The sequence below is a fragment of the Pollachius pollachius genome (genome assembly GCF_949987615.1).
Source record: "Pollachius pollachius genome assembly, chromosome: 1".
NCBI classification, from domain to species: domain Eukaryota; kingdom Metazoa; phylum Chordata; class Actinopteri; order Gadiformes; family Gadidae; genus Pollachius; species Pollachius pollachius.
The window spans coordinates 21215136-21235163 of record NC_136934.1 but is presented as its reverse complement, the minus strand read 5'-3'; the positions used below and the strand labels follow the sequence as shown (position 1 = coordinate 21235163).

Sequence of the window (20028 nt, the reverse complement as noted above, 5' to 3'; positions counted from 1 at the left end):
GAGGGCGTACCAGACCAACAATGGGCCCCTGGTTTACTAACTGAAGGCAGACTGCGTTACTGTAAATTAAAGATCCGTAAAAAAATATATAGCTGCACGTACCTGTGCAAAATATATTATTTCTTAATTAGCTTAACTTTTGTTCACAACGAGATAGCGAGATAACGTTGCCACGCTAGACGGTCCAACCGATCCCTAGATCCCATCGATGTCGTAGTAGAGTTGCAGGCTGTGCAGAAAGGTGGCTTACGCTCAGCTCTGCTCCCACCCCGTCCGCTGCAACCCGACACGGGACGGGACCAGGTCGGCTAGCTCAATTAGCCAAGTTAGCCCTTCTAGTGCCTCGGGAGAATCAAACCAGCACACGTCTCAACCGGACCTTTACATCGCGGCCCTAGAGCTCCCCGAGGGTCGAAGAGATGGCTGTCTGTGTGCGTGTCGGTGAGTTGTCTCCCAAATGGGGGGAAAACGAGCCGAGACGTTTTGTCCCGATTTACGGGTCCCATGTCCGGCGTCCCTCGTTAGCTGCTGCTTGCTAGCCCACAAGCTGTTAATTGTTTTGTTTTTTTACTCAAATGGATATATTGGTTTTGGTTGCTTGTCAACTTGGCGAGCAGAGCTGTCCAAAACACTTGGTCTGTGTCTGTCAATGCCTGTGTTCCCTTGAGCCTGGCACTAATAAGGAAGAGGCGTTTGAACACTTGTTGCGAACTACCGCCAGTGGTTTAGCGATCAGAATGAGTAGATTATGTTTTGTTTTTTGCTCAAAGAGGTACAAACAAGGTTAGTAAAAAAAAACCTTATCGATTACACTTCAGTTTCTGTAATTCCAACAGTATTAGGCACTAATCCTGTATCATAACTTAATACTCGGTATGACTGTGAATCGTTTCTGCTGAAGTCCAACCTGACAAACTATAAGCACCTGTAGAACCGGTTCTGCTTTTAATCTGGTTTAAGATTGACGACGTTTTCGGATGAATACATTTTAATGTATATCTCTATGCCATTGGACTCCATCTGCTGAACTGGTTCCACCAGTTATCGACCACTTCCCTCTGATGTAAACAATCTAAATCCAGAACGCAACACACCGGATATAAGCTGGCTGTTTGTTGTCCTAAAGGTTAACCAAGAGTGATGCTGGAAAAGTTCCTTCTGGAACTGCGAAGGTCAACTCTAGGCACCGATATCAAAGTCGCTCATCATCACGATTAACGTGTGAACTTCATGTTATGAACGCACAGATCATAACCTACCGTCCGATATGAAGTTGTACCCTCATCGGGAAAGTCTCTTCCGTACCTAACATGCTGGTGTGTGCGGATGGTTGAACGGTGGCATGGCTTTAGCAAGAAGGAAGAGGAATTTGGATCAAATAGATGTGTAAAAGTCAGAGTTTTGACATTTGTACCAGCCCATTCATAACACCTGTTATTTGAGAGCGATGAAAGGCTACTGTTCAGTTAGTATTTTGCTGTGCTTGAGCGTATAATCCACAGAGAGATATCAATATTTGTGAACATCTGTGTTAAGGTAAACGTTGTTGCGTTTTGGCTGAATCATGAGATCATAGATCATTCCAACAGGGCGGTGAAGAAGGGTCTGACATTGGCACAGGGGTTGCCACAGCCATGACGGGTGTAAAGCTGTATGTGATAACACAAAGTTAATTTATCTCCCCTCCCTTCTCTCTCTGTCTCTCTCTCACACACGCTCACACTCTTCCTCCTAGTGTGATATGACACCACTGCATGGTTACCTTAGAAACCAGAGCTCCACTGCAGACAGTGGACAACAAGTCGGGTAAGTGATTGAAGCCAGGGTGGGCTGGGCAAAGTTTGAACGTGATAACAACAATGGGGAGCTGTCATGTCTCAGAAAGGAGAGAGGACAAATATTTCAAAACAAGCCCACATTGACCGCATTATTGGATCTGGGGAGGGAGCGTGTCTAAGTGCTTGGGCTGTTTGTTGTAGCAATACAAAATAGCTCACCATTAAGGAACACTAGACGAAAGAGATTTTCTATCCAATCTAGTATATTGTTGATGTTTGTTGTGCTAAGATCATCAGACGGGAAAGTTTTGACTTTTCGACGGACATTGGAGAGCAAGATCACTGCTGTCTGGTATGCAAAGAAAAAACAAGAGCTTTGTATGCCCCTTTCCTGTCTGACGATCCACCTCGGTGCACCTTGACCTAAGTCACGCTCCTTCTGAGTGCTTAATGACCGTCCATTCAAATATCTTATTTAGTCATGCTTTCTTGGTCTTGAGTCAAGGACTTAACTAAGGGTTGTATGGCACTCCCAAGACAAAGTCTGAACTTATAGCTTGTTAATTGATGCTATAAAGCGAACTTAGTTACTTATATGTTACAGTAGATTGATGTTGTATCTTTTGTACTCCACGTGTAGGTGGTTCTGGAAGAATGGCTGCTCAGGTGGAGCTCCAGGCCGGGGAGGTTGGAAGGACGGGTCTGAGGGGTCGCATGCACCTCAGTCCTCTGATTGACTCCAGCAACAAGGGCCTCAGTGAGAGCATTATCATGGACCCTACCAAACCTGCGCCTGGCCCAAAGCCCCGACTAACCCCAAAGCCCTTCGTCCTGGAGAGGAACACTACAATCAAACCGATACTAGCCCCTAAGCCCCACAACAAGGTCCACCGCGAGCCCACCCAGACTGTTAGCTACAAACCCGACCCTCCCATCCCCCCTAAGCCCCAGCAGTCCGCTGTGGGGTCCCAACCAAGGCCGGTGTCAACCAACCCTGGCCGCCCTTCCGCTACCGCAAAAAACTCTGCTATGCAGAGCACTGGGCAAACTACCAAGCCAGTGGTCCCTCCTTTCAAACCAGCACCTCCTCTCACTCAAGGGGACTTTCGCAAACCCACACCTCCTAAACCAGCAGAACGTCAGAAAAGTGACGTTTCTGGATTGTCTTTTTCAAGGAGCCCTAAAAAGTCCCCCGCAGCGGAGTGGTCTGGAACAACCAAGAAGGAGGAAGACAAAGACAGGATATACTCCAAGAGCCCAGCGTTGACATCCATGACCAGGGCTAAGTCTATGGGATTCCTCAATCAGCTCAGCCAGGAAGAGGAGGCGGAGGAAACCAAACCACCGTTGGTGGCCCTCCGACCTCAGCCCAGGGGCTCGCGGTCGAGGCCTGTGTCGGCCATCTTCCTTCCCTCCTCTTCTCCGAACCCTGAGCCCCCAGTCCTTTCACCCCGCTGGGAGGGGCGACGTCCCCTGTCGGCCGATCTCACAGCGAGGTTCGAGTCTGTCAACCTTTCACTGCATCGCAAGAACCCACCAGCGGACAGCAAGGAGAACACACCAGAGCTGAGGATGCCAACGAGCCTGGACAGAGCCTCCAGACCGGAAGGGACCACACCGGCCTCTCAGGCTGCTGCCAAGCCCCTCCCCTCACAGGCGGAGGGCATTGAGAAGAAGAAGGTTGTGGAGGTCAAGAATGAGGAGGATGTGGCTGGGGCGTCCAGCATCAAAAGACGTATCAGCCTTCTCCTGGATTCCTCCTCCTCTTCTTCTCCTTCAACGGGTGTCATTGACCAGGGTTCCACTCCTCAGCCAATCGCAGAGCCAGAAGCAGCACCACCGGGTATCAAGCAGCGAATCAAAAAGCTGACTGAGGACGTACCTTCCGCCCCCAGTCCTCCGACTAAGCCAACGGTCAAGCCTCTACCTCTGGACCGGACAACAAGGTAGGCCGGCACTTTCTGTTGCCACTCTATTCACGTCTCCTCCCGAGAGTATATCGATCATGCCTGGTTCTGCATTGTGTAACAATTGTCATTTTCCCCCAGGTTTATATCTGAAAGGTCGACCGACCTTGGCAGCCCCTCCCTCAGTGAACCAGAACATTCTTTCAGGGCTGACCGAGATCCCCAGCAGAGGGTGAGAGAGATCTAACATACATTTTTTGATTGAGTTTGTTATAGTCTTGATGTGTATATGCTGTCTCAACCCTCAATCTGTAAGTACTGGTGGTTCTAATCCACTCTCAGTAATGGTGTGAAGGCCATTACGGGATTCATGTTAAACTCTAAACTCATCAAGCAAAACAAAGTAAGTTTTGCTGTTCAGATGATAAGATGTATCTTAATAGATGTATATTCGTTATCTCACCAAATTAACTTTTGGGTTCATAATATGTTTTCCACAACACAAAACAAAATGTTATTCAACTTTAGAGAAAAGTGAAGTATTGCAGTGTTTGCTATGGCCACACATTGGTTAACCTTTTTGAGAAAAGGTTCTCCCCAGGGTACCTGACATAGCATGACATAGTACTCTGAAAAGGATCACTCCTGAAAGTGTAGACAGTTCTGAAACCCAAGACTACAGGTAGAGTGAACACCATGCCTGCTGGCTGTTTGGTTTATGAAACGCTGTGAGGGAAGATGGCTGGGAAAAGGTCAACACTGAATGGCTTTGATTTCTACCTTTGGAACCACACCCTGCGTTAAGGCCTGCCCTGTGCAGAGCCACAGAGGGGAGGCGATACGATTACCAGCCTGATATTTGTACACTTTGTCTTTTCCTTTCCACTGTTGCACAATGCACTTTCAAGTACGTTTCTGTCAACGTTGAATGTCCCTTTCAGAGACCTACTGTGGGGCAGAACCCAAAGCCTCCTAGCTGGACATGGGGTTCCATGCAGATATATTTCCAAGCAAGACCTTGAGTGAAATACTAGGATGTGAGGTAATGGGGATAGTGGGTTAACCCACTATCCTGGACAGGGGTAACCTGTCCAGCTTACAGACTGAAACATAGAACTGTGTTGCCTGTTGACCTATGAAATCAGCTAAGAAATTACGCTCTCTTGCTGGGTGTTATACTTCGCACTGAACATTCAGTTCAGTGTAAATAAACCATATCAAAATGCATAATCAAAATCACATAAAAAAAAGCTTTTTATGTGAATGTTTTGTGAAAATATTTTGTGTTATCTGTGTATATTTAGTATACACAGATAGGAGATACATTTGTTTGATGTGTTTAGAGGCAAGAATGCTTGTTTATGGACTTCCCCAAGCACACGATATTGGGAAATATATACAAAATCTCAGTAATCACTGCAAGAATGTGAAGGCAGTCCACTGTGCTTGATGCTGTCTTGCTCACAGCTTTTGGGTCTTGGAAGTGGTTCTTCCAAGAGGAGTTAACCGTAAAACATTTTCTCCAGGTTATGGAAAGCATGTCTGACGCTGAAGTCTCTCAGCAGATGCATGCGGTTCAAATCATGAAAATGAGGAGGCAGTCTTTTTGATGGTCTCAAGCTGCGTTCATACTGGTTGCATGGTTTGGTTGCGGTTCACAAGAAGTCTGTTCATTTCCAATGCAACGCAGTGTAGGGTTTACCTCCTTGTGTTGTAAATGGTTGGCATCGTTCTATGGCCTAGCGCTCCAAATCCTGCACTAAGACGCATCTGAAACCAGGCAGTAAACCTGACCCGGGCTGAATACCCTGCGTAGTGTTCCACACAAACCAGTAAAGGGTTGCGTGAGAAAATGTTCAAGTCAACTTTCTACGCAATGAGTATGTACAGTGCATCACAGGGGTTAATGCCATCATTATAATCATAATTGTAATAAATTATAATCCTGTAATCATTGTAATGGATGTTTATGAGATGGAGGGGGGTTATTCTTTATTGTATCATATAGTGAACTACACTATAGTGAAATGTAGTGATAAAATGACCTAAACATATTGAATGTATTCAGCATACTATTTGTGTTTGAGTCAGGTTTTGGTCATTCAGTTGATCCTGGGTGAGCCTGTCAATCAAATCTATTCAGATTCAAACATAGCTTGTCATTATGCAAAATCGACTTCATAGATCATTAGTACCATCTGTAGTTTAAGTGCCATTTAATAATAATAAAAAAAATGGAAATATTTACTGCATTTAATCACAAAAAGGTAGGGTCGTGGGGAATGCAATTAAGTGGGCGTAATGCTAACTGTTGCTGTGTATTCACCAGGTCAAAGAGCCGGCTGTCCACCCCGGAGACCAGAAGAGAAAGATGGAGCCCGCCTCTCCCTCCGTGCCCGTCGGGTCGGACACGGGAACGGCCTCTAATGACGGCCGACACGGCGGCGAGACGCAGACGGTCCGGGCGTCGCTGTTCGAGAACACGATCGAAAGGCGCAGCGTGCTGGTGGTGGAAGGCGACGACCACAAAGAGCCGGTCGCGGTTGCGGTCGGGTCCTCCGGCCCCCGAGTGCCCGCGGAGGACGACGGGACGCTGGTCACCGCCACATACCGGGAGCCAGAGTCCCCCACCGGCCTGCTGCGCGTGTCGCACTCCTTCGACACGGTGCCGGCGGTGGAGGGCAGCAGGGCAGTGAGCGAGAGCCTCCCGCTGGCGTGCCTGGAGGACAAGGCCATGACCCTGCGCTCCCGCCGCTTAGACGCCGGCCGGGGGTCCGCAGCGGCCAGGTCAGCGCCGGAGCACCAGCCGGCCCCCGTTCAGGGAGGGCCCGCCGTGGGCCTGGAGGCGCAGCCGCGTTACCTGAGAGTCGGAGCGCTGCCCAAGTGGAACGCCGCAGACACAGAGCAGGAGGACGGGGCCGGGGGTAGGCCAACGGCTCTAGAGGCGGAGGCGGAGGAAGCGGCCCCCAAGCGTCTTAAAATGCTTGGGACGGACGACCAACCCAAACCCAAGGCGACGTACTTTGCACTGACGGGACAAATACAGGAGGCTGTAAGCCCTGGGGACAGTGGGCCGGACAGATGGTTGGCCAAGGCCGAAACCCCGGAGGACCCTCCACTGCGGTCTGGGCCTTCGGCCTCCCAAGGGAGGAGCGGCCCTATGAGGAACCCTTCGTTTGAGGAGGTTCTCAGGAAGAACCAAAGTCCAGCCGAGGAGCCGGTTCAGGAACCGCCGTGGGCCGTGCAGGTGTCTGAAGAACGGATGGTGGAGATGGAAAGACAAAGGGATCAGAGTTGGAAGGCTGAGAGGAGGAAGACCAGGACAGGCGAGCTGGAGATGCTGAGACAGGTGGAAATAGAACGGCACCAGCATTTAGAATTTGCCCGCATGAAGGAGAGGCAGCGAGAGCTTGACCGGCAGGGACAGTTGGTGTTTGAGAAGGAGAGCCTGCGGGAGTTGGAGCAGCAGAAGCAGGCGTTGCTGGACAAGGAGCAACAGAGACTACGGGCTCTGGAAAGGGAGAAGCAACAACTCATCGAGAGAGAGAAGCAACAGGATTTGGAAAAACAGAGAGAGGTGGAGAGAGAGAGACAGCGCAACCAGGATAGACAAAGGGAGCTTGACAAGGAGAAGAAGCAGCTGGAGATTCAGTGGGAGCGTCAGCAGCATGAAAAAGATTTGGAGAGGATCAAGGAGATGGAGAGGAGAGAGTTAATGGAGTTTGAGCGACAGCAGCAGGCGGAAAGGAGACAGAAAGAGAAGGAGAAGAAGAAGCAAGAAGAAGTGAACAAAATCCGACATGCTGCCATACAACAACAAGAAGAGAGACGGAGAGAACTAGAGAGACGGAGGGAGATGGAGAGACAGAGAGACCTCGCGAAGGAGGTAGAGAGACAGAGGGAGATGGAGAAAGAGAGACAGAGGGAGATTGAGCGAGAGCTCCAGAGGGAGGCAGAGAGACTGGGGGAGCTAGAGAGACTGAGAGATCTAGAGAAAGAGAGACAGAGGGAGGTGGAGAGACAGAGGGAGCTGGAGAGACAGGGAGAGCTGGAGAGACAGGGAGAGCTGGAGAAAGAGAGACAGAGGGAGGTGGAGAGACAGAGAGAGAAACAACGGCAGGCTGCCATACAGCAAGAAGTAGAGAGAATGAGAGATCTAGAGAGATGGAGGGAGATGGAGAGGCAGAGAGAGCTTGAGAAGGAGGAAGAGAGACAGAGGGAGACAGAGAGACAGAGGGAGACAGAGAGACAGAGGGAGCTAGAGAGACAGAGGGAGGTGGAGAGACAGAGGGAGGTGGAGAGACAGAGGGAAGTAGAGAGACAAAGAGAGATGGAGAGACAGAGGGAGCTAGACAAAGGGAGACAAAGGGAGCTGGAGAGACAGAGGGAGGTGGAGAGACAGAGGGAGGTGGAGAGACAGAGGAAATATGATTTTGAGAAGGAGCATCAGAAGCAGCTGGACTATGAGAGACGGGAGCTGGAGAAACAGAGGCTAAGGCAGGAGAAGGAGAGGCGGCAGAAGACTGAGTTGGAGGCGGCGATGGAGATGGAGAGGCTTCAGCTCCTGGAGCTGGAGGAGAGGAAGAGGCTGAGGGAGAAGAGGGGGAAGGAGGAGGCCGAAAAACTACGGCAGGTCGCCAAGCGGCAGGAGTCGGAGAGGCAGAGGTTGACGGAGAAGAAGCGGAGGGAGTCTCAGGAGCAGCTAGCGCTGGACCCATCGCCTCTCAGGCCCAGGGTCCTGGATCTGGACTCTGTGTTAAGAGACGACCCATTTTCCAAAGCCCCTTCCCCCCAGCTCGACGCTGCGGCCCGCTGGAGACGCCCCTCCCCCAGAGCGGAGGAACCGTATAAACCAGCCATTCTGGACATAGACTCCTTCACGTCACAGACCCAGCCCTCGCCCAGTAGAGAGGCCCCCCTCCAGTTTCCGGACCACTCACAGCCCCTCACCCCTGAGAGGGACGGTATCCACGACGTGCCACTGGACACCTTGAAGGGGCGGCTGAGCCCGGAATGGGTGCCCTCTCCCCAGGACCCGTGGGAGCTGATGCCCGCGATGGAGATGTCTGTAGACGTCCCCGCCGTACCAGACACCCCCAGGAGGGCGGCCGCCGGAACCATCCTGGAGCAGCTGCTGTACCGGCAGGGGGAGCGCAGGCCGGCAGCGGAGAGGCGCTGGTCGGCTCTGGTGGACGAGCGCCCGCCCTCGGGCCACACACTGCAGAGGGACGCCGCGGACCCGGCGGGACCCGCCCCGGAGCAGGTCTGGTTCCCCAGGGTGGAGGAGCCCCCCGCCCCCCGGGCAGAGCCCCGCAGCCAGAGGAGATCCCACGGGTCGCAGGTGAGGAGCAGGCCGGCACGGTCAGGCGCAGAGAGCTCAGAGCAAACCATTAGCTGGCATCTTGAGGGGTGTTCTTTTACCGTTGACGGATTCCAAACACTTCATTCTATTTTTCATTGAATCATGTCATCGTTCATAGACACATTTAATTGGTTTCTAATTACTTTTCAAATTATTCACCTGGCTGTCGACAACTCAGCCAACATAGAACTTATGAACTGAATGTAGTTAAAATATTACTTGTGCTTATTTAAAAATTCTAAAACTGTAAATCAAGTTATGTGAAGTGACCCGATCTCATCCTGTCGATACAAACGGCTATGGAGATACAAATGTTTTAAGCACTCATTTCCCTCAACTAGGGACAGAATCAAACCCTCACATGTGTCGGTTATCGGGTTTCTTAAAGCCTATGAGCACACACGTTTCCAATCTCCTCCAGCTGGACTCGGTTAACGTTTGGGTCCGATCTTGCCAAACAGACCGAACCGAGGGGAATTTGTCCATGGCTCATACGCAGGTCTAGAGTCTAGTCAGTTAAAATCCCATTTTTTGTCAAGGTATATCGGAACAAATATGTACGACAGACCATAGTGCACCAGAATCAATAACCTGTAAGCTGTTCACTGGTGTTTTCGTGCTCTTGACCAAGAAGATGTACCGTATTTCCCGCACTATAACGCGCACCGGATTATAAAGCGCACCTTCAATGAATGACCTATTTTAGAACTTTTTTCATAAATAGGGCGCACCGGATTATAAGGCGCATAGCATAGAAGATACTGCAGTCAAACGTTTGACTGGGGATGCGTTATGCATCCACTAGATGGAGCTGTGCTAATTGTATAGCTCGTCACGCGCAACGCAACTGTGAGGACGAGTTGCTGCATTTAGCAGATATAAAACTGGAACCTTTATGACAAAAAAGTAAAACACAATTACGCAGTTCCAAACCTTAGATTTTTTAAATATCTTGCAAACGTGAATGATACAAAGTAGAGCATCGCACCCTCGAATCTTGTAGTGTGGCCAGTCTTCCGCCCGATTTCGTGGCTCTGTGATCGTATAGTGTGACCTTCCGTGAGTAAGCGCAGTAAAATGCTGTGTGCACTGACTACGATAGCCGTAATGCTGCAAGCGGTGTGGCTTTATCGTAGTCGTAGTGAAACATTTTATTATTATTATTAAATTGTTTTTATTGGTTTTTCATACTGAAACATTTTGACAGAGCGCCGTTTACAACCAGTATGGATCAACCAATTAACCAATTGATCCATATATAAGGCGCTCCGGATTATAAGGCGCACTGTCGTTTTTTGAGAAAATTACCGGCTTTTAAGTGCGCCTTATAGTGCGGAAAATACGGTACAATTAATGTTCATGCAGTCTCTGAAACGCTGGGCTCTCCCAAAGCATGTGAGATCGAAGATAAACTACTTTACTTCATGCATACATATCCCAGCAAAAGGAGAAGGAGGTGGGATAATGTTGGAATATATGAATATATTTATTACATGAAGGAAAAGTATCAAAACAGGGGGAACCCCAGTTTACATGAGTCAGTCACACTTGACAGCTGACAATATTTAGTGTGCTTTTGTCTGTCTGATATTTTTATGAGATATTTTAATCTAGAAAGGGATTTTTACAGAATGGGTTTGGTGTGCTTGGCAACATCGAGGCTCAAACCTTAACTGTGTCTGAATATCCTGATGAACTCGGAAACCTGACTCTGATTTGGTGGATCTGTTTGTGGATTGTTGGGTCTGTAGTAGTGGAAGATTAGTGACAGAAGCGTAGAAGTGTAAAAAGTGTTAAGTTCAGATTACTCATTGGTCACTTTTTGATTAATGGAGAAATTCAACAGTTGGTTATCAACAACACCGGCGTTGTTGATGACCAAAATACGGTGTGATTGAAATCATCCTGTTCTCCAAATGTATTTCTGAACTCTGCGTTTGAGGTAATGACCGCCGTCTCCCCCTGTCAGGAGCTGAACCGGCTGCGGTCCCGCAGTGTGTGCCGTCGCTCCGCCCCGCCGGAGGGCCCGGTGGAGGTCAGCCTGTCCAGGATGAGGAGCCGCAGTGCCCACAGGGAGGGGGACCGTCCAGGCTGGGTGAGTCTGGGGCTCGCCTCCCACCTTATGAAGCTACCATGACCTCTGGTTCCAAAGGCCTGTCTGAGCAGGAGTCTCGTTGGGTCCTGTTTGAGGCTTCTTCCCTTCCTTTATACCATAGCAAGCCATAGGTTACTTGAGTAGGCTCTTATTGGCATTTGACCAGCTGCACATTGTTGGGGTAGGAGGCGGTGCTTAAGAATCCAAACCTAAATTGCTATGTTTTTTGTTCTATGTCTAACACGCAAATGTGCTAATACAGGGGTAAAGTGTGTGTGTGTGTGTGTGTGTGTGTGTGTGTGTGTGTGTGTGTGTGTGTGTGTGTGTGTGTGTGTGTGTGTGTGTGTGTGTGTGTGTGTGTGTGTGTGTGTGTGTGTGACCAAGGTAGGCAAGAGAATTGAAAAGATGAAATTGCTAGCCAGTTGGGAGAGGTGTGCAGACGGCTCACGCGGTGAACATATTCAATAGACTGGTGACTAACATCAGTGGCATTCTGTCACACACACACAGAGCATGGAAACCGGCTTTGAACCATCACCTCAGGCCTGTAATTCAGGGTTGGGTCGTCAAACATGACGGCCTGTGGTCTCCAGACGCTCTGCGTGGCCAGCAGCCAGCCGATGGCTCGGGGAAATGCTGTGTGGCGCCCTCTGAATGACTAATGACCTCTGGGAGGTAAACACTGCGTCAGTCCTTACGCTGGCCTCCTCTTCCTGGATGGTTTTCTTGGCTCATGACTTAAGCGTTACACACACACATTAGTTTGAAAGGCCATGGATCATGCTTGCCCAACGCCCTTGGCAGTCTTCTTTGATATGTTCCGTGACGCTGCATTGACAAACCTCTCTGACAATGGGGGGGGGGGGGGGGGGGGGGGGGGGGAGTGAGAGAGAGATTCCCTCTCTATCTGCCTTAGTTACGCTCACAACACCGTCCCTCAGCTACTGAAGGGCACACTTTGCTGTCTCCCATCAACAAAGCCCCAATGGTTTAATGGTTCTAACGATTTCATCTTCAGGATTATCCTGTGGTGTGAGGTGTTTAATTTTAGAAATTGCAAATATTAAACATTTCGTAATCTATATTTAATCGTGAAAAATCTTGAGTGCCGAGTACACAGTGTTTGGATCGTAACGCAGGAAAGAAGATCGGAGCCACACTGATCGATACACACAGCAGAGGACGTAGCAGGAAAAGCTAAACTTTGATGGATTGGCAACGTAGAGAGATCCAAGTTAACTCTAGATGCAACATGTGCGGTCCATTTTCACGGGTCTGGATGATGGCCGCTACAGACACATCTTTTGATTGCCGGACGGAAATTGTGAGTTCCGGTTTTGAGATCAAGACTTGGTTTTTGGGGAATGGAATCGGTTAGTGTGTGGGTGCTGTCCACACCCTTAACGACCAAATCAGTTAATTGTGTCTTAATTTATCGTTGTCTGTGGTCGCTCATGTTTTCTTCATCTTAAAAATCATCTAGTGTATGCAAGGCGCTGCTAGCTGTGCATCAAAACACTGGTTAGGTAATTATGGTCAGAATCATGTAGCCACTAGCACCCCCTAGTGCTCACAAAACACCTCAACCCTCTCCACTTCCGTGAGACTTTCGGAGTGAAACAGGGTAGGAACTCTCTTACACGGTTGTAAATCCCTTCTTGGTTGAGATGTTAGGAGAAATTTGAAGACATCATGAAGGGACAATAAGTAATAAGCTGTAGTCTTATGCTCTGCTCATGCTGGCTAAAATTGTTTCATCATCTTTTAAAAAGAAAGTGGAAGAAACCACAGTTCCCAAGAATCCCATCACGACACTGAAAGCCGAGACTCAGGCTCTCCTTTAGCCGTGCATCCCGTCTGGATGCTCGCCGAGTTTGCATAGGTATTCTACCATGTGACCTGGCTTCCCTTCCACCTAAATCACATGGAAATCAGGCAGTTTGGAGACCCTCACACACAGTCCCTGTAGATGTGCTGAGTCGGGGCGTTTCCCTGCACTTAACCTAGATCCAGCCTCCTCCGACGACAACGCCGGGAAATCAGGGGCTGAACAGAAATGCACGGCTCTATGAGAAACACTCACTGTTGTTAAATGACTGGCAGACAGTGAGCGGGAACATGGGAGAGAAGTCCAGCCAGCATCACGTCCGTAGCCTAACCCTGACTCATGTATCTTGGGGAAATGACCCTTAAAGACACACACACACACACACACACACACACACACACACACACACACACACACACACACACACACACACACACACACACACACACACACACACACACACACACACACACACACAGAGTCATGGAAAAATCCATATGTTGTTTCCTTTTAATCATCTAAAGCTTTGTTTTCTGTTCCTTGTATTGTCTAGCCGCCCTACCTTTTCTCTGTGTCATTTAAACGTAAACCTTTGTGCTTGGGCTAAACCTGTCAGAAGGGAGAAGGCATCCCCTCATGCATTGTTCTCCTTGATTTGCTTGGGTTAACATTACCTGATCTGATTATTTACTGCATTTATCTGCATTGTGGGGAGGATGTGAAACTGTTTAAATAACTGTATTCTGGAATCACTCTGCTAGAGAGGAGTCTAATGTATGCATGTAGAAGTCTCATCTGTCCTAGACACAATATCTCTTAAAGAAATTGCCACGACAACACTCTAGCATCAACTCAAGCTCATTTTACTGTGATGGCCTCATTTGACTGGGGCAGCAAGCCTCCACAGAGCAGCGACAGATTGAAGGTACAAGCAAATTAATTTACGGTTTTCTTGGTGTGTGTATGTGAAGGTGATGTTGTGTACTAGAGTAATTTCCACATGCATGCTGATCATGCTGTCACATGCTATCCTTATTGCATCAAACTTTTACGGTTATTTAGCTATGACTGCAGTGTTACGTGTTTTACTGAAGTATTAAATACATTGAATCAAACCAAAAGTAATAATGTGACCTGTATTAAGTCTATCTGTTGTTCACAGTCAACAACAGATAGACTTAGTGTGTGTGTGTGTGTGTGTGTGTGTGTGTGTGTGTGTGTGTGTGTGTGGGCTGTGATGCTCTGAGGAGACCTGACATGAGAGACTGCCAATACCTACTCATGATACACAAGCGCACCAGCAGGGGGCACACACGGGAAGGGCAAAATACTTTATTGTATAATTCTTTGAGGTCTTTCATGCTGCTGTTTAAGTTTGACGGACTGACACCGAGACAGAAGGACCGAACTGAAGGGATGTCAGAGAGGCTCCGGGCTGTCCTGCTGGGCTGTTTGCATGATGCCCGGAGAGATTTGTATAAGCAAACTCTTTTTAAACGCTGTGATTCCTTTTGTCTAATTGCGCGTCTGTGGTGACGACACCGCAGTTGACAGGTGCACACGATCTGTGGGTTGGCCTGCGTTGTGCGCCCTCTGTACCTGTTCTGTCTCTGGTACATTAGGGAGCTTTATGCACACCTCTTTGTGTCTTTCTCTCTTTCTCTCTGCTACTCTGTCACGCCTTCAGCGACGTCATCAAATAATTCATGGATCAGTCAGTGTGTTTCCTCTCTGTCTGTCTGTCTGTCTCTGTACCCCCTCCTGTGTTAGCTCTTATCGGTCCTCCCTTTGCCAGCCAGAGAGAATCTACTTTCTCACACTGCAGGAGTGCAGGCAGACGAGCAAGAGCGCCACAGCACATATGTCAGCCCCTCCCCTTCCCTTCCCCTCACACTGAATCAGGGACCTCCCCTTCTCACTCTTTCTCTTTTTCTCTCACTGGCACATTCCCTCCCTCCTGCCCTCCCTTCCTCTCTCTCTCTCTCTCTCCCTCTCCCTTCCTTCCCTTCCTCTCCGGCTCCATTCTGCGCTCTCCCTCCCAGTTTCTCCTTGTGTGTGTGTGTGTGTGAGTCCTACAGCGGACGGTACAGGACGCCGGGGAGCCCACGTCTCTCTCTCTCTCTCTCTCTCTCTCTCTCTCTCTCTCTCTCGCTCTCTCTCTCGCTCTCTCTCTCTCTCTCTCTCTCTCTCTCTCTCTCTCTCTCTCTCTCTCTCTCTCTCTCTCTCTCTCTCTCTCTCTCTCTCTCTCTCTCTCTCTCTCTCTCTCTCTCTCTCTCTCTCCCATTCACACACCTGCCTGTACCTGCAGTGGATCAGAAAGGAGGAGGCGGAGGAGAGCGCGTTTCTGTTGAGTCATTCGTGTTCCTCTGCTGGATTGCCCTGTCCCCTCCTCCCCCGTCCAGGTTGTGCTGCGTAGCTCTCACCGCAGCGCTCTGCGTGCGTCCGCTCTGCGTGTGTCCCCTCTGGGATCAGCAACGAGCTGGCCGACCCGCCTGTCCGCACACGTTTCCTCGCCGCCGCCCATACGCGTCACGGGCGATCGTCTACTTTGCCGCTTGTTCTCGGGACTGCGTGTGGAGGCCACCCGACGGGACGCTCCTGATTGGCCGCCCGCCGCGCCCGTCCCACTGAGGGCACCCAGCCCGTGGGCGGAGGACTTCGTTATTTGCATAGATGGACAGTGGAGCTCCGTGTCGGCGCTCGGTTCGTTGGTTCTCCTCGCACCTTTTTGTGGCTTCCTGCTGAGCAGCGCTGGCGTCGTCTTCGCCAGGTGGGTGAGCCTCCGGTGTGGACGTCATTGTCGAGTCATGTGGTGAGGGCGTGACGGCATCACCTGTCACCTCCTCCTGCCAGTGCTCTGAGGCGGTTGCTCTGTTTGTGCTTCAGCACGACGCCATAGGGCACCAAGCGTGAAGAACCATTTCTGGGCCGAGCAGTGACTTCAGTCTGTTGAGTGGACGAGGGACCCTGAGCCGCCTCACCTCAGCCCTCTACGGTGGGCCCAGCGGGATCAGTCAAGACGGCGAGTCAGGGGGGGGGCAAGGCGTGGACTACTGATTACTAGCAGCAGGACCGGCCTGCAGAAAGGCCTGTCGAGACGCACCACTCCGTAGCCAAGAGAGTGTGTGTGTGTGTGTGTGTGTGAGGGGGGTGGGGAAGGAGGGGGCTTAAGTGCCGTTCGTCTGGATCTCCTGAGCTAGTTTAGCCATGACCTCACCGTCTCCCATGCAGAGAGCCGCACAGGGAAGGGGCGACCAACCCTAAAACAGAGCAACACACGACAACCTCACGCCACATCTGAATCCAGACAAGACCACCAAGCCCCTTTCCCCCTGCCCCCAAACCCCCATGGACTACCTCGGGGACAAGCTGACCGTGGCCCACTCCCACCTGACGGGCTGGGTGGGCAATGTGCGGCGCTCCCTGCAGGGGGCCCTGAGCGCCGTGGGCGGCCCCCGGGGCGACGACGGCGGCTTCAAGAGGACTAACTCCCTGCGCTCGCTGGCCTCCCGCAGCCGCGAGTCGTTCCGCCGCTTCTCGCTGCGCAGCCAGCAGCGCCTGTCGCTGCGCCGGCGTACCACGGCGCCCAACACCCCCACCGCCGTAAGACGCACCACACGTCAACACCAGAAACACCTCCCGCCCCCCGCCCCCCACCCCCAGGCACAGGCTTTGTGGGGGATGGGGGTTCCACACGTACTTCTACCAGGAACATGTTAAAGACGGCTTAACATCTGCAATGTTCTTAATCGTAGTTTGATCAGTGAGATGCTTTGCTGTACGTCTTTGGCAGGTACAGGCGAGTCCCCTTGCCGTAGGGTGTCTGACGCTGGTTTGCGTCATCGTCTCTGCTTGTGCTGTACGGAGGAGCCTTTTATTTCTTGTGTTGTGCGTGGATCGCTGTCTCTGCACTGCACTGTCCTCCACTTGTCCTGACCTCGGCTGTCCTGTTTGCTGCTGTGCATCCTATTCGCTGCTCTGCTTCCTGGATCGTGTTGCCGGTGGTGACTAGGGATGGACTGAAGAGAGGACAAGGTCGATGGTCAGTCTTTTTGGTGGCAGCATACAAGACTGGGTTAGGCTGGTGACCCACAAGAGGTTTTCGGCAGCAGCAACTTAGTATTTCCCGATGTTTTGAGTGTTGTGTCAAATCGTTTCATTAGTCCTGAGTTGCTGCGGTGAGTCAGGTAACACCACATCGATTAAGACTTTATGATTAGATTGCATTCAGTTTTTACCGTTGGTGTTTTTACGACACCAACGGTCAATAGGGAGGCGCTGATAAGTGTCAGCCACTCCTTGACTCGCGGTCCCTTAGATTCAAGGAACATGTCTGTTCAAATGTTGGGCTTCTGAGGAACTCAGCTGGTTGGCCCAACGGTCCTCTACTTCTGGGATGTTAGTCTTCTATATAAACCAAATGGACTTCAACTTAGTCCCTAACCCAAGACCCCCCCAGCCCAAAATAGCCCCATAGTCATACTGGGGTTCTTCCTAAGTCTAAGCCGAGTCAGGTCTTTTGCATTCCTAGTACATACTGTTATGCTCTGCATTACGACTGGATTTGCTTCTCTCCGTATGTTCCAAGAAGGTATTGCCGTTTGTTTTGTTACCCGTGCTGTGGTCAGAGGTCAACATGTAGATTAGGCCTCAGGGGACTGTTTCTTTATGCCAGTCGATCGGACTAATGTGCTGGGGAGTGCTCAGGGAACTATTATCCTCTTTGGCAGACTGAGCAGAGCAGAGTACATCGATGTAGGTGCTTGATGTTGAACAACATGTTCCAGCCTATGGATTTTTGGGCAGCCACATTAACAGCTAAAGTCAGATCTCCTTGACGGTACCTCTTTGAAATGATTGATTGTCTTAATAATTATGGTTTTGTTAACTTTCATGCAGACAATTTCCCAAATCATTAAGCTTTTTTTGGATTTAAGATCATAATGATGACAAGACACCTCACCTTAACTGCTCCCAAAGAGCTGGCTGTCGCTGTGTGAATGTGTGTATGAATGGGTGAATGTGAGTCAATTTATGTCAAGCTGTTTGAGTGGCCTGTGTTTAGAAAAGCGCTTTGTAAACGCGGCCAATTTACCATTCACCATCTATCATCATGAGCTTGCGGTCTCTCTTGACCCCTCAAGAAACAGCTTCCCCGTCATCGCTTAGCCCCTTCTCTCGCTGGTCAAACCTCCATCTATTCTTCTCTTAATTGTTCCGCCATCCCTCCCCTCCATCCATCCACTCATTGTTCTGTCCTGCTGTGCTGACGCACCCTCCCTGGGGTGGTGGTTGGGGAGGGAGGCTGCCTCTGGCTAACGTTGTTAGGCGGAGAAGGAGCTGGCCCGCCCAGCTCTGGATGACCAGTGCTGTTGGGTCCTTGATGGATGGCCTGGCTCCCTCGATCCGCAGGGCCGCTGCTGTTCTGCTTGTCAACAGAGAGGTTCTCACACAGAGGAACGCATCGCATGCATTCATCCCTCCCCATGTGGAAATGCAAATACACTGGCCTAGTGTGGAGTGCTGCACCTTTTAGATTAAGAATAACTAAACGCCAGGCCTCGTCTGCCCCTGTGTGAGTGAGTCAGTCGGATGAGGAGGTTTGAGTCTCCCGACATGTCTTAACCTGTGAGTGTGTGTGTGTTCGATAGGGCAGGTGGGTGCTGGGTGTGTGGAAGCTACACGCACACGCGCACACACATGTACAGACACCCACATGCATGCACACACCCACAGCAAATTAAATTTGCACACCACGGGAGATTTAATCTTGCTTATGCATCACCTCAATGTTTTCACCTTGGGTTTTAATCTGTTTGAATGTTGTTTCAGTCAGGCCTAGCTATCCTTCCTGTCCATCATCATAGTAACTTGCGGCAGCAGCCTATTCTCTATGGATTTGTGTAGGTTAAATACTAATCACTGACCCAACCAGCCCTCTCTGCCCTAAGGCTAAAATACTTTACAGCCTTTAGCTGCAACCGAATCCTAGCAGAACCAGCTTGCACCGAGGAACCGGATGAAATATGTCATGCAGGTTGTTAGATTAGTGGTCCTTAAGACCAACATATCCTTAACTGCTAAATATCCATTGTATCAATAGTTGGATTGGAGGTGTGTGTGTGTGAGTGTGTGTGTCTGTGTCTGTGTGTCTGTGTCTGTGTGTGGTCGAGTGTGCTACCCTGCTATTTTGGGGACGACAGGGACTTCAAGAGTGTCATTGAGCACAAGCGGTACCAGAGGTAGCGCTGCTCCACATCACACTGACCACTCTCAGCGGCCCCTGCTCCGCCTGACCGGAAAGGCTGAACTGACCAATGGCATCCTGCAGCATTGTTCTCAGCCTGTATTCCTCTCTGTGTCTTTAAAAGGTAGACCTCTCGGTCTGACTCAAAACTTGAGTTATTTTCATTGACGCGTAATGAAGTGTCATTACTTCATTACACAGCAAAGCCTCCTTCTTAAACATACCTTTTGGAGGAAAGAAAGCCTCTGTTGCAGATCTTGATTGCTTATTAATTACGGTGTTCCTGAGCCATTGCAAGGGTTTTTTTATCGTGAGATGTTGACGTAGATATTAAAACGCATTCTCGATCCGAGGAGCGTTCAATGACGATGGATGAAAGACACACACACACACACACAGGTATGGTTCTCGTCGGTTGGCTGGTTCATGCCTCTACTTGTTGGCTACAGTTTGATGGCTTCCAGGACACTGAGCTCTCTGTTGTCAGTCTCATTAAAAGACGCATGCATCACTAGACACAGAGGGCACTCTAAAAGGCCCACCCCTTCATCTCGGTCTGTCCTGTCTCACTTTCTCTCTGTGTCTCTTTTTCTCCATCTCTGTCTTTCTCTCTATCCTTCCGACTCACCGTCTCTGTCAGATTTTCTGTCCTTCTGACTCGCTGTCTGTCCCTCAGCTGTCTTGGTCAGTCTTTCTTCAACTTACTGTTTCTTTATGTATGTCTTTCTATCTTTCACTCTTGCTCCTCTCTGTCTGCTCTGCTGTCTCTGTATCCCCCTCTCCCTCCCTCTCCTGCAGTCCCTCCCTGTCT

At 50.0% G+C, this 20028-nt stretch overlaps 1 protein-coding gene across 1 annotated transcript in view; it reads left to right on the top strand.

Annotated features, from left to right (window-relative positions):
- The first annotated feature begins 283 nt into the window (after positions 1 to 283).
- LOC307075925 (uncharacterized protein) overlaps positions 284 to 20028 on the top strand; it is a 29392-nt gene continuing 9647 nt past the window's right edge. The window contains exons 1-6 of the mRNA XM_079736678.1: positions 284 to 441; positions 1736 to 1806; positions 2419 to 3724; positions 3827 to 3917; positions 6015 to 9026; positions 11017 to 11142. Of these exons, the coding sequence (XP_079592804.1) occupies positions 1755 to 1806; positions 2419 to 3724; positions 3827 to 3917; positions 6015 to 9026; positions 11017 to 11142 (4587 nt within the window). The 5' untranslated portion in view covers positions 284 to 441; positions 1736 to 1754. The remainder of the gene's footprint in view (positions 442 to 1735; positions 1807 to 2418; positions 3725 to 3826; positions 3918 to 6014; positions 9027 to 11016; positions 11143 to 20028) is intronic.